Genomic DNA, 14,031 nt, shown 5'->3' on the forward strand with positions numbered 1-14,031 from the left:
AAATGGTGTGGTGTGGTTTGACAATCCCAGTTTTGTCAAAAAGTCCTGATGGTGGTTTTTTATATTCTAATCAGTGGTGTCAGTTCTCACAGGCTTTTCTATTCACGGGGGTCCATGAAAGAAAGGGAACTCAAGCATAGGTACTTCCTCTTCCCCTTATAACCACTCCCTGATTAAACACATGGTCACTTTCCTCATTGCTCTTCTATTATGCTAGTAAGCATCTAGGCAATAGCCTTAGTGGTGGGAGAAGAGGTAATATACTGTAAGCTCTAGACTATAAACTGGTTGTGGACAGGGAACATGTCTGCCAACTGTGTTGTATTGTACTCTCCCAAGGGCTTAGTACAGTGCTCTGCACATAATAAGTGCTCAATAAATACCGTTGATGATGACGATGATGTGGTGGTGGTGGGAGATCTCTTTCATGGTCAGCACCCTCTTTATCCCTCATACATTCAGAGTGTGCTACCATCCATCAGGGACATGGCATTTTGGGGGACCCAGAGGTTCTGGTAGGTGAGATCCTTCAGGTAGGAGAGGTACAAATAGTTCTAGCAACCAAGATTCTCCCAGGGCCTAAACTAGGGAAGGTAGGGAAGCTGAACTAATTCCTTCAGCCTGTTTGGGTGCTTGTCGATATTTGCATAACATAGGGAGGAGGCTAACTTAAATGCACAAACGCTTTTAAACTGTTTTACCTTTCTGATGCTCTAAAATTCTATGAATGGGAAGCAGCCTGGCCTGGGAGTCAGAGGACCTGGATTATAATGCCAGATTTGCCACTTGCCTGCTGTGTGACCTGGGGCAAGTCACGTAACTTCTCTGTCCCTCAGTTTCCTCAACTATGGAATGAGGAATTCAATACCTGTTCTCCCTCCTACTTAGACTGTGAGCCTCATGTGGAACAGGGGCTGTGTCTGACCCAATTACCTTGTATTTATCTCAGCACTTCAGACAGTGCTTGCACAGAGTAAGTGCTTAACAAATACCATAATTATTAATTAATATTTTTCCATAATAGAGAAAGTGCTTGTAATAATATTTATTAAGTGTACATCTCAAGACTGTAAGCTTATTATGGGCAGGGAACGTTTCTGATCTCTCTGTTGCTTTGTACTCTCCCAAGCGCTTAGAACAGTGCTTTGTACATAGTAAGTGCTCAATAAATACCATTGATTGATATACTATGTGTCACACACTGTGTTGAGAGCTGGTGAAGACACAAGATAATCAGATGGCTGCCTTGGGAAGCTCCATTACTTTTTCTAGGCCACTTGGTTCCTATTTAATATGCTAATATTTCAGTGTACCAAAAGGTATCCTATCAATTTTATATTATTTACTCTAACATTTTTTTTCACAAAATTTTTACATATATGTTGCAGGGACACCAGTGACTGTATGTAGTCATAATGTATTTGCTCATGTATATCCCTCTGGAGATATTATTTTTAATTATCAGTTACAATAACTAAGATCATTTCTTTAACCTGGAAATAAAATGCACACCCAATTTCTACCATTTCATATGGATTCAAAAGGATGTTAAAAATGCAAACACTAAACAAAAGCTTTAACTGTAATGACTTTTATAATCTAATCGCCATTCTAGCATGGCCATGATATGGCAGTTCTTTCCTGGTTCTCTTCTTACCTCTCTTGCTGCAGTTTCTCTTTCACTAGCTTTTTTTCCATCTCTCATTTTTTAACTGTGGGTGGCTCTCAAGGCTGTGCTTCTTTTCACTTTACACTCACTCCTTTGGAGAAATTATCTGGTCCCATGGGACTACCACCACTAAAATTGTAATCATGGCATTTATTATGGCTTCCAAAGTTACCTTGCTAGCCTGGACCTCTCACCACCCCCTGCAATCTCACAGTTCCTTTTCTCTCCAGGACAGGAAAGCAGTGTCTCGCTGGCACCTTCATTGCTATGTCTGAAATGAACACCTAATCTTTCCTCCCAAATTATTTCTTCCACCTAGCTTCCTCATCACAGTTGACCACCATCCTCCCCATCTATGAAGCCCACAACATCCTTTACTCCAACACAATGAAGCCCACAGCATCCTTTACTCCACCCTTTCAACTCTCATATTCAGACTGTTGCTACTCTTGTTTTTCCTTCTCAACATTGCCCAGACTTGCCCCTTCCTCTCCATCAAAACAACTAAGCCCTCATTTCCTCTACTCCCTCTCCCTTCTGTGTCATCTGCGCACTTGGATCTGCCCCCTGTAAGCACTTGATATCCACTCCACCTTCAGCCCCACAATGCTTATGTACATATCCAGAATTTTAATGTCTGTCTCCCCCTCTACACTGTAAGCTGTGAGCAAGGAATGTGTCCACCAACTCTTGTGTACTATATTGTATTGTATGCTTCCAAGTCAGTGCTCAATAAATACAATTGATTGATTGATCACATGTCCAGAGCCATATCATAACCTGGCTGACTTCTGCATCACCTCCCTCACTGGTGTCTGTTTTTCCAGGCTCTCCCCTTTCCAGTCCATACTATGACCCATACATTCATACTATGACCTGTCCATACAGTCCATACATTCTGTGACCCAGATCACTTTTCTAAAATGTTATTCTGAATACATCTCCCCAGTCCTCAAAAAACCTTTAGTTTTTACCTATTCCTCTCCACATTAAGCAAAAACTCCTGACCACTGGCTTCAAGTCACTCCATCAATTCCCTCCCTATCCACACTCTTCTCCCAGCTCACACTCTTTGTTTTTCATAAGCTAACCTACTTACTGTGCCTTGTTCTCCTCTTTCCCACCATTGACCCTTTGCTCATACCTATCCTCCTGCCTGGAACTCCCTCCCACTCTGCCAGACCACAGGTCTTCCATCCTCAAAGCCCTTCTGAAATTATATCTCTTCCAGAAAACCTTCCCCAGTTAATTTTTCTTCTCCCTAAGTCATATCCCCAACCACCACTTCAGCACTTTGGTGCTAACTACCCACTTAGGTACTCATGTCCATCCATACCATTTCTGTACATATCGACTTACATGCCCTACGATTCAATCACTCATATGCATATCTATTTTTCTTTTCTTCCACCTGAATTTTTGTGTGTGTGTGTGTGTGTGTCTGTCTGTCTCCCCAGATAGACTGTAAACTCCTTGAGGCAGGGATTGTACTCTCCCAAGTGCTTAGTACAGTGCAATGCATACATAAGAGAATCAATACTATTGATTGATTCATCGATGAGATTGCATATGTTCAGCCTGGCAATTGGTGGTCCTCTATCTCTGAATAATAATAATCCCCCCTTCTCTTCCTTCCTTCCTCCCATTCTTCCTCTCCTCCCTTTCTCCCCTCCTCCACCTCATCTCTTCCTCCCCCTGCAAGAGGAGAGACTGGAGGAAAGGTTCAATGTGTTTTCCCTCTTGTGGCACATGGAGTAGGGAGATAGGTGAATAAAGCCAGACCGTGGAGTCACACTGGCCCCTTATTTGCCTTTCTCCTGTTTCCCCTTTTGGTTGCTGTTTTCAATTTCATAATGTTAAGTATTGCCCATTTAGGGTTTATACAATTTGAACTTTTCAGCAGGAAGGAGGAGACAAGGTGCTTTATAAATCCAATAAATACACACTGATTTGATGAATTGATTTTGGGGTGTCTTTAAGCTAATTTGTATAATCAATGAATCTGCAGTAACGTGAATATATTTCTTTATTGTAAAAGTGCACTGAGTTGTCACAAAAACGAACACATAAACATGCAAAATTAACAAATAAAAATATAAATATGGGTGCAATTTTAGCACTTTCACATCTCTGGTTGTAGAGTACATTCAGATTCATTCATTTTGCACCAAATTAACTGCAACATCTTGGGGTCTTCATCACCTTCCAAAAGTCATCTGCTTCATTACCTCTATGAATGAAGTGTGAGTAATTCAACTTTACAATACTTAGCAGATGTGCTATCACTGATATCAGATACTGAATTATGACTCTCCAAGAGCTGTTTGTCAGACTGAAAGTAGCTACACAAGACAATTTAAATCCTTTATAACTCTAAGGAAAACTATTAGAGGGTTAAAAGAAGAATGTGAACTAGATTCCAAAGTGAATTAAAGTGACTGATAAATGCATTAAGCTTCTAAAGCATTTACAATATTTAAAGTTAGTTTATAAAACCCACTCTGAGACTCTGGTAATAGCAAAAAATTATCAAGACAAAGACAAGTGAATAAATAAATGCAAAACCAATGTAGGAGTAACTGCTAGGTAGTGATATGGTTTAAACCCATTATCTGTTTTAAGTAGAGTACTGTGATGATGGAATCTTCCATCAAGAATGAGACACAAACCGGGATTTTGCAACTTTAGTATGAGAATGGGTGTGGAGAGCTAGATTATGGCTATGCTCTACTAATTGTGTTCCCTCTGGGACATGGCGAACAATGAATGAATAGGTAGGCAGAAGTACAGCACACTGCAAAATGCATGCAGGGTTGTGTTATAGGAAGGACCCACTTATGGCTGAAGTGATACAGCATGGTGGCGATGTAGTGGGCAGGGATTGCCTCCATCTGTTGCCGAATTGTACATTCCAAGCACTTAGTACAGTGCTCTGCACATAGTAAGCACTCAATAAATACTATTGAATGAATGAATGAATATGACTTTGACCCAAGTGGTGGCCTTGGCAGTTGTTGCAGTCTTCACCACCTAATTCGGCCAGTTATTTTTCAGGATTTCTGCTGGACTTGTCCACTTTATGGAATGCCCTGGGGCATTCTTTGGCCAGAAACCGTACTATTTACAGCCTAGTCCTAGCAAGCATCCCTCTAATTGCAGAGTTGGCACTACGATCCAGGTCTCCTGGTTCCTAGAGGCATGCTTTTTTCACTGGACCAACTGCAAGGCTGTATATGCTAGAACAAAGGTTAAAACTAATGCGATTCTTCCTAACATAGAGATTTTTTTCCTTAATATAATGCTCAATATTCCTTGCTATTATGAAAGCTAGGCAGGACTTGACAATACAGTGATTGAGCTGTAACGCTTCAGTCCAAATAATATGGATTCTTTAAAAGGGATTAGTTCCTTGGCACATTGCTGTGGCACAGTCTCAACACCTAAGGGTGGATTTTCTGCGTTTGGAAAGATGTTAACTTGGGGGAATTTCATTTCACCTTAGAAGCTGGTCAGGTGAGACTAACAGCTCGACTTTTCATTTTGACCGGCAGCTGGATTTGCTTTCAAAAATCCAACACATCACCCATCATCACCCTTATCTTCCCCTTACTCCCCCTTAGGTGACTTATCCCTGTATCACCCTCCCCACCCCCATCCCCCCTTAAGGGCTTCAGGGCAAAACGAGGGAGTCATTACCATAGCAAGCTATTTTTCCCCCCCTTTTCATTTGAGAGACTGATACCTTGCAGCACTCGGCTTAAGTTTATGGGACACGTAGGCAAAGGCTACAATGTTTGGCCTTGCATAATTAATTGACCCTATAACCTTCACCCTTATCGCCAAGAGGTGACCCTGAATGCAGCTTTTGAGCAGGGTGCCTGCTGCATTTTCTGAAAAATACCACTTGACCCCTTTGCCATGGAAACATCAACACCCTCTCTCTGGATCTCCCAGGCTTGGCAGCGAGCAGCAGTCCACTACCCTCCCCCCAGCTACTTCCTCACCTTCTCCCTGCCTCCCGGCTGCAGCCCTTCCCGGTCCTTACCCTATCGCGTGTCCATGGGGGCACTGAGTGTCCAGCACTTCGGGCGGGTGGGGGGGGGGGTCTCTCCGGATTGAAACAGAGCGAACCCATACTGTCGCCCTCTTTTTCGAGGCCTCCCCCCTCCCCCCAGCTATCGCTCTCTATTTTTTAGTGAGAAACTATCTACTCTACCGTATTTGTGGCCTGTGGCTACAATCCGCTCTATTTGGGGATCCAGAACAAGAAATTACTCGCCTCCCTCCACCCCTTCCCGCCAGTCTCCTCCTCCAAAGAACAAAATCCAAGGATCATAAAAATAGCCCCCCCCCCCCCCCCCCCCACGAATCCTCAAACCACCCACCAACTCGGATTCCTTTGGCACTAGATTTGGGGGCGATGCTACGTATAATTCTTTCTCTTCCTCCTCCTCCCAGTAGGGTGGATTCCGCCTCGCTGCGATGGAGAGGTGCATTCCTGCCCTGATCGGGGGTGGAGAAAAGCTGGAGGTTGGGGCAGTAGGAATGGGGCAGGGATGGGAGAAGGGAGGGGGAAGTGGAGTTGTGTGGAGTTCATGCTAGCCCCCCGATTCTCTTTGCCATTGGTTCGTAGGGGTTAGGGAGAGAGAGCGAGCTCTCGGGGAGGAGTGGGGGGGGGGGGGAGGAAGGGGGGTTCGGTGGGCTGGAAAGGTGCTTTAGCTGCCTTCAAACCCGAATGCGGCGCGCAGGTATCTGGCGACGTGGTGGTGCCCTTGTTCGAGAGCCAGGTCGACGGGGAGGCGGCCCCAGGCGTCCGGGACGTCCAGCCGCGCCCCGGCCTCGTGCAGCAGCACCAGGGTGTCGAGGAAACCCTCGCGGGCGGCGTCGTGAGCGGGCTGGGTGAGCGTGGTGGGGTCCGGGCAGTTGGGCTCCGCGCCGTGCTGCAGCAGCAGCTCCGCCACCTCCGTGCTGCCCATCTGCATCACCTGTGGGACATGCACAGGGGGGCCGTCAGTGCTCGCCGCGACCACCGGGGACCCCCCCCCCCCCCACGCAGTAGTTCAGAGGTTTACCACCCAACATGGGGGGAAAATGGAAATCTCTCTGTTCTCCCTCCCCGTTATACTATTGAGCTCTATGTGGGGCAGGGATTATGTCCAATCTCATTCGCCCCAGAGCCTTAAACGCGGCAGTGTTCTATCTACTTGTTTTATTTTGTTGTCTGTCTCTCCCCTTCTAGACTGTGAGCCCGTTGTTGGGTGGGGACTGTCTCTATCTGTAACCGAATTGTACTTTCCAAGCGCTTACTAGAGTGTTCTGTACACAGGAAGCGCTCAATCAATACATTGAATGAATGCATGAATGGCAGGGAATGTACCTGTTTTTTGTTCTAGTGTACTCGCCTTAGCGCTTAGTACAGGGCTCTGCACAGAGCAAGCGTTCCATAAATACGATCGAATCAACTATGGACACATAGTAAGGGCTTAAAGAATGCCATGGTGATTAAAATGGAATCCGGATGATGCCCGTGGGCAAATTCATTCGCCCTCCGGGAGATCAGCTGGAACGTGTGCGTGGCTCCTTGCCCCCTCGTCCCCCTTGCTGACTGGGGATTCACAAATATTTGCGATTTGAAAAACTGTAGCTCTATTTATAATACACTCAGAGAAAATCGCAAGGACGACGGGAGGGACTAGCGAGGGATGGGAGTAGAGGAACCTCTGGAAGCTCCCCGTGGGCAGAGATGGTGATTATCAACTCGGTTGTGCTGGTCGTTCCCAAGCGCTGAGCACAGCGCTCTGCAGCACAGTAAGCGCTCCACAGATACTATGGGTTGAACGATCGATAGAATACGATTAAAGATAGTAGGCGTCGAGCGTTGACGCTGTGCCAAGCACTGTATTAGACGCTGGGGGTAGACACCGTCTAAGAAGATTAGACACAGGCCCAGGGGCTCCCAGTTTAATTGGTAGGGAAACCTGTTGTACAGGTGAATGGATGCGACCGACTGGAGCGAATGTGTGATTTACCACATTTAAAAATAGATGCCAATTTCTTCTAGCTACTAAGGACTCATAAGCACTGAAAAAAAAGGGAGAATTTCCAAATTTCATAAAATTCCAGCTCTTTTCCTGCCTCTCAGCGGGAATAAATGAAAAGCATTTAGATCTGGTTGTTGTTCTTTTTCTTCCCTATGGTAATTGGAGAAAAAAAAGAAAAAAGATACAAATATAATTTCTCTCCCAAGTGTCATTTGTATCTTTTTTCTCTCTCTCTCTTTTTTTTTTTTTTGCTTTGGAAGAGGTTAAAAAAATCCAGCGAATAAATAAGTTGTACTCTCTTATTTTAGATACTGAGTTAAAAAGTTTGAACCAAGCAATAATATTTATATGTACAGTTTAAATATAGTAAGCAATATTATACAATTATGAGATAGATTCTTATATTACATCATTACATTACTTATTCATTGTATATTTATTTTGCTGCTTTATATTTTCTCTGTTACTTGATTTTCTTGGTGATTAGTTCATTTCACTTATTTTATTATTTTTATTTTGCTTATTCATTTTATTTTTCCATGTGTTATTTTATTTACTGGTTGTTTACTTAATTTATCATTTTTATTTAGCTTAGTCATTTTATTTTTTCTTTGAATTATATTATTATTTATTTCACTTGATTTATTTTTATTTGGCTTATTCATTTTATGACTTATCTGCCTTATTAATTGGTTATTCATTTATCTTATAAAATTTATTCTTTTAATTTTGCTTATGCATTTTATTTTTCTCTGTCATTTTATTTACTGGGTATTTATTTTATTTTATTTATTACTTTTGTTTATTCATTCTATTTTTCTCTGTCATTTTATTTACTGATTATTCATTTTAATTAGTTATTTTTATTTTGTTTATTCATTTTGTTTTTCTCTGTCATTTGGTTTACTTGTTACTTATTTTACTTATTATTTTTATTTTGTTTATTCATTTCATTATCCTCTGTCATTTTATGTACTGGCATTTGTTTTACTTAATTTAACATTTCTTTTTTTTCTTCATTTTATTTTTCTCTGACATTTTATTTACTGCTTATTTATTTTACTTGATTTATCATTTTATTTTGTTTATTCATTTTACTTGTCCCTGTCGTTTTTTACTAGTTCTTTAACTTAAATTATTATTTTTCTTATTCATTGTATTTTGCTTTCCTTTTATTTGATTATTTTGCTTATGTTATTCTTTTTATTTTGCTTATTCATTTTGATATTTCCTTGTCTTATTTTTATTTATTGGCTACTGATTTATTTTACTTTTAAATTTTTTTATTCATTTCATTTCCCCCCGTTTTATTTGCTGGCTATTTATTTTACTTTATTTTTAAAAAATTGCTTATTCACTTTACCTTTTAATTTATTTACTGGTCATTTATATTTTATACTTCACATTCAGTTTATAGTCTCTAGCTTATGGGTTATACATTAATTCTATTACTTTTATTTTGCATGTTCATTTTTATTGCTTCCTAGTGTTATTTTATTTGCTTGTCATTTATCTAATCAATTATTTTAATTTTGCCTTTTTTGCTATGTTGTTTTATTTATTGTTATGCATTTTGACATTTTATTTTGCACATCATTTAATCTTTTCCTCTGCTATTCTATTTATTGATCATTTAATTTACTTATTTTATTATTTTTACATTCCTTATTAATCTTATTTTTACCCATCTGATTCATTTGTATTAATTTTAATGATCTAATTTATATTTTGCTCTTAGTTCATAGCATCATTTAAAATGATAGTATGCTATGTCATATATTACACAGAATGCATGAATATAGTGCTTATATTAAAAACTAATTGAATATAAATGCCATATCACCCAATATATGACATCATAGATCATACATGATCACAATATATCATGCATATTACTACATACTATTAGATTTACACGATTTTAAATTGATTTCCACCAATATTACAACTATCACATATTACATCATATTAATGCCATATCTTACCTTCTATCATAGTGTATATTATGACATATAACATGAAATTGTGGTAATATATAATGTATGCATTATAGTAAGCATGTTACACATGATCACATTTCATATATGTCATATTTTATGTCATGGCATAGTATACTATAGTATCATATATAGTATAGTAACCACACTGTGCATATTATAATAAATTCTGTATCAGATGTTAAATTATAACATATATTTAATATATTTATATGTGCATATTCATTAAATTGGTATTTACATTTAAATATGAGAAGTAATGAAGGACTCCTACATTTTCTATACTACCTGGTAATTTTATCCATCTTCCATATATATACACACACACACTCATACTCACAACTTAAAATAACATATCTAATTTGCACATATGTAAAAATTAATATACATATCAATTTATAATGAGCACATGAGATATATTGTAGTACAACTATATTTTACCTATTATGAACGGTTGTCATTTATAGGGCAAATTTTATATATTTCATAGCACATTATACTATATAATATTAATCTATTATGGTAATGAGATAGAATAGATTATTCAATCAATATATAATAAAGAAATGGTATGATAGATTATGTCCTATAATATATGATAGTATACACAATAATATACAGTATTATTATTGTCTATAATACCCTATAGGAAACAATAACCCCCTCCATATGATATAATCATAATATATGATCATGCATTATATTATATGTAATACAATATATTACGTGATACATCTCATTTGATATATACCATACCATATACACAACATAATTTTATAATTATTTAATGGATAAAATTGCTAACATTAAAGTATATTATAATTTAACACTTAACCCTTTCTCTCTTTCAAACTTGCCCCATAAATTACAACAATTCATATTAGGTAAAAATATAGTATCACACACATCATATATATATATATATTTATATACATATGTATATAATGTATTATATGTGTATATGTAATAGGTTACACATATCACATGACATGCATACCATATATGATACCACATACAATATATCACATATATACCACATATATTCTATTATAGGAATATCTGTAAATATATATATATATTTATGTGTGTGTGTGTGTGTACTCAGTATGAATGGTAGTTTATGGAGCAAATCTTGAAGAGGAGAGAAAGGGTTAATAAAGTCATTCAATCATGCCACTTTTGGTTATTGGAAGATGTTAATGATATGATTACACTCTAATGATTTCTAAATTAATTCTCTGCATGATTAAAAACTTGGAGAGAAATTATTAAAGCAAAGTACAACGGTATGAATACAACCCTAAAACATGTAAAACAGATTGTAGGTCTACACCTTTAGCTCTTCTCTCGACCAGCCACCTACATTAAGTCTCAGGTCACCAGAGCACTCTGCAACAGAATACCTGCTCTGACATCCCAGACTACAAATAACCAAATTTCTGTTTACTAAGTACACATTTCATTTAATAATTTTAAGTAGCCAACGAAAGCAAATGTCAGATAAATAATCCTGGGAAAAAAATGGTTATTCTCCCCACCCACTCTGGAGAGGGGACTTTTAAATATACTCAAAATGATTGTTAAACAATATCTATATTTCCAAGTGTCTTATTTTTATGTTGGAAAGTGCCACTTTCTTCCTCGTAAAACGCATAACAGAAACACAGAACGGTGGGATGAACTGCATAACGGAGAGAGGGAGGGGTTTCACTTACAGTTGAAAACAAGACTATTTAAAAAAAAAAACACCTGTAAATTCTAAACTAGACTCTAGATGCCAAAATACTTAGAAATAACTATTTTTTCAGAAGAATTAAATATTTTAAGAACATATTTAAATAAAATATTTATATTTCTTCAGAGAAATAATAATTTTCCAGACTATAAACTTGATTTTTCCCTCCCAGGAAGGAGCATGAAAGGATCTTGAAAACCACAGTCTGGGAATGGTAATAAAAAATACCGCTTTCATCATCAGTTAGGTCTCATATATTCAGGGTAATAAAAGAGCAAGTGTCCATTTGACCCAAAGCATTTAAAGGGAGAGAACGGGGGAAGGTTTCCTCAGAGTGAATGCCAATCTAAAAAGAGTACTGATTTTAAATCAGTAAGGATAAATGAAATAAAACTGCAAATTAGAAAACGCCTTTCAGAACTAGCTCTGTGCTATTTTAAAACCCTCTGGACTTATGGACGTTTACTGATAAGATATGCACTGTTTCATTACTAGCACAGCATCCACCTAAGTCCTTTATAATACAATAAACCCAGTTGACCAAGCGAGATTGAGCTATTTTCCAGATCTGTATTATTTTTACTGTCAAACAACCCTTTGCCCTCTCCCACTTTTCTCCAGCGGGGTTTAGGAGTACCCCTTCCCATTTGCTGAACTAGAGGACGAGCTTGTCAGAAAAATGGCTTTCCTTTTACAGTTGGAAATAAAATAATGAAAAATGCCATTTCTCTGCTCTCACAGTTTTTCAGATGTAAGACGATCCTTAGTCTTTCATTTGAATTTCGGAACCTTTTCAGGATACCTGCGCAAATGGCCCGTCACTGTAACCTGTATGAAGCCCCCCACCGCTCCCGTCCCTGCAGAGGGAGAATATGTACTCGCTCCTAAAATGGGAATGGTTAGGTGGGACGAACAGGCACCTTTCTGATATTCCGTTACTAAGCTTTTGTCCTCCGTTTGATCAGCCGTTCCCTCCGCCCCCCAAAACGCGTAGTCGAAGCCAGAAGACGTTTTAAGGCCGCGAAAGTTACACAACAACACGGAGCCTCGGCTCCTGCGCGTCTCCCTCCCCCTACCGGTCAACAGACGGTAGCCCTAAGTACCTGGATCGGCCGCCTCCCAAAACGATTGACACTGTTAGGATCCGCTCCAGCCTCCAGGAGCTGCCGCACCATCTCCACTTGTCCCTGGGCAGCGGCGTCCGCCAGATCGGGAACGTTGCAGCGGAACATGCCCCTTTCTCCGGCTCCCCGTGCCTCCGCCTGTTTATCTCGCATTCGTCTCGCTGCCACCAACATCCACCGCCGATTGCTCGTGGTCACTTCCTCGGGGTCCCTCCCGGCAGCCTCCCGCTCCCTCTCCCTCTCCTTCCCCCAGTCCGCAGGTCGAGGTCTCCCCTAAAGTGCCCCCTCGAGGGCCAGGTCTCTCATTTGTCCTGCCGCCGCCGCCCGCTGCCGCGACCAATGTTGCGTATCGGTCACCCGGACCCGGGCTTTCGATCACCAACGGCAGCCTCCCAGGCAGGGCGATCCGCTGGGATCGACCAGGTCTTCGGTTACGCTCCCCTCGTCTCCTGCAGGGTTGCCTCTGGCCTCTCCTGATAGGAGCTCTTTCTCCTTCTCCTTGCCACTGAAGTGGGAAGCTGCCCTGGGAGGAGGCTGGGAGGGATCGCTCTTTCTCTCTCTCTCTCCCCCTCTCCCTCTCGCGTTCTCTCTCTCTCGCCCCCCTCCCGCTTTCTCGCTCCCCCTCCCCCCCGTCTCTTTCCCCCTCTCTGTCTCTATCTCTCTCTCTCTCTCTCTCTCCAGCTGGGGCCGCGCCTGCCTTGCCTCTTAGGGCTCCACCCACAACGTAGGCAGGTCCTGACTTGTGCTGACTTGTCGGCTTTCATCAACTGCTGACATCACGGCAGAGACCCGGCAACGTTCCCGGAGCGGACTTGCTTCGGGGGCCCCGGGCGCATGCGCCGAGACAACCGGGTCTTCGAGACCTTGTTATGCTGCCGGGAGCCGGAGCGCTTCAGCTCCTTTTCCGAGTCGAATGGCGCAGCCATTAGATGCTGGAAATATCTCACCTCCCCATTTCTTCATCTGCTATCCCTTCTGTTTTCCCCACTTTTCCCTCCATTCTACCCTCTCCGGCGGGCCTACCAATAGTCCCTCCGCCCGCAGACTTCACTGCAAACTGCTTTCTTGGACGGGGAGGGAAGAGGGGATAGAGTCACCTTCCTCACTTCGGCCCACTCCCTCTCTTCCCCCCTCCCTCCCCCCTCCTTCCCTCCTTCACCTCAATCCGTCAGAAAATGTTTTAGTTTTAGGGAGGTGTTTTCATTTTTCTCCTTTTCTGGGATATATTTTACGTTTAGACAGTCATGCATCTATCTCTTTTTCTAGGTCATTTGATAGGCTTGAATTATCACAAGCTCTCCTGAAACCATGCATTCACATGGATGTATCTTCATGTTCAAATCGGTCAACTAGAAACCCTGAAAATCTCGAGAGTCCTTTTTTTTTTTTTAAAAAAAAAAAAAACCCAAAGCCCCAAAACTTTGACATGTGACTGGAGTTCTTTTTAAATTAACATGGAGATGAT

General features: G+C 40.8%; 1 protein-coding gene across 1 annotated transcript; it reads right to left on the reverse strand.

Annotated features, from left to right (window-relative positions):
• Positions 1-6,038: 6,038 nt before the first annotated feature.
• LOC114807863 (cyclin-dependent kinase 4 inhibitor B-like) lies at positions 6,039-13,130 on the reverse strand. The gene is made up of 2 exons (XM_029054605.2): positions 12,546-13,130; positions 6,039-6,654 (listed from the first exon to the last, which is right to left on the reverse strand). Exons 1-2 carry the CDS (start codon positions 12,738-12,740, stop codon positions 6,385-6,387), a joined length of 465 nt encoding a protein of 154 aa, XP_028910438.1. The 5' UTR covers positions 12,741-13,130; the 3' UTR covers positions 6,039-6,384.
• Between the last annotated feature and the right edge of the window lie 901 nt (positions 13,131-14,031).

The sequence above is a fragment of the Ornithorhynchus anatinus genome, chromosome X5 (genome assembly GCF_004115215.2).
Source record: "Ornithorhynchus anatinus isolate Pmale09 chromosome X5, mOrnAna1.pri.v4, whole genome shotgun sequence".
In the NCBI taxonomy this organism is placed as follows: Eukaryota; Metazoa; Chordata; class Mammalia; order Monotremata; family Ornithorhynchidae; genus Ornithorhynchus; species Ornithorhynchus anatinus.

What these genes read in the sequence shown, in the direction of transcription:
- LOC114807863 (XM_029054605.2), bottom strand. Translation starts at nt 12,740, where the DNA reads ATGTTGGTGGCAGCGAGACGAATGCGAGATAAACAGGCGGAGGCACGG. An exon ending in TTGGGAGGCGGCCGATCCAG is followed by an intron (nt 6,655 to 12,545) that starts GTACTTAGGGCT and finishes CATGTCCCACAG; the next exon opens with GTGATGCAGATGGGCAGCAC.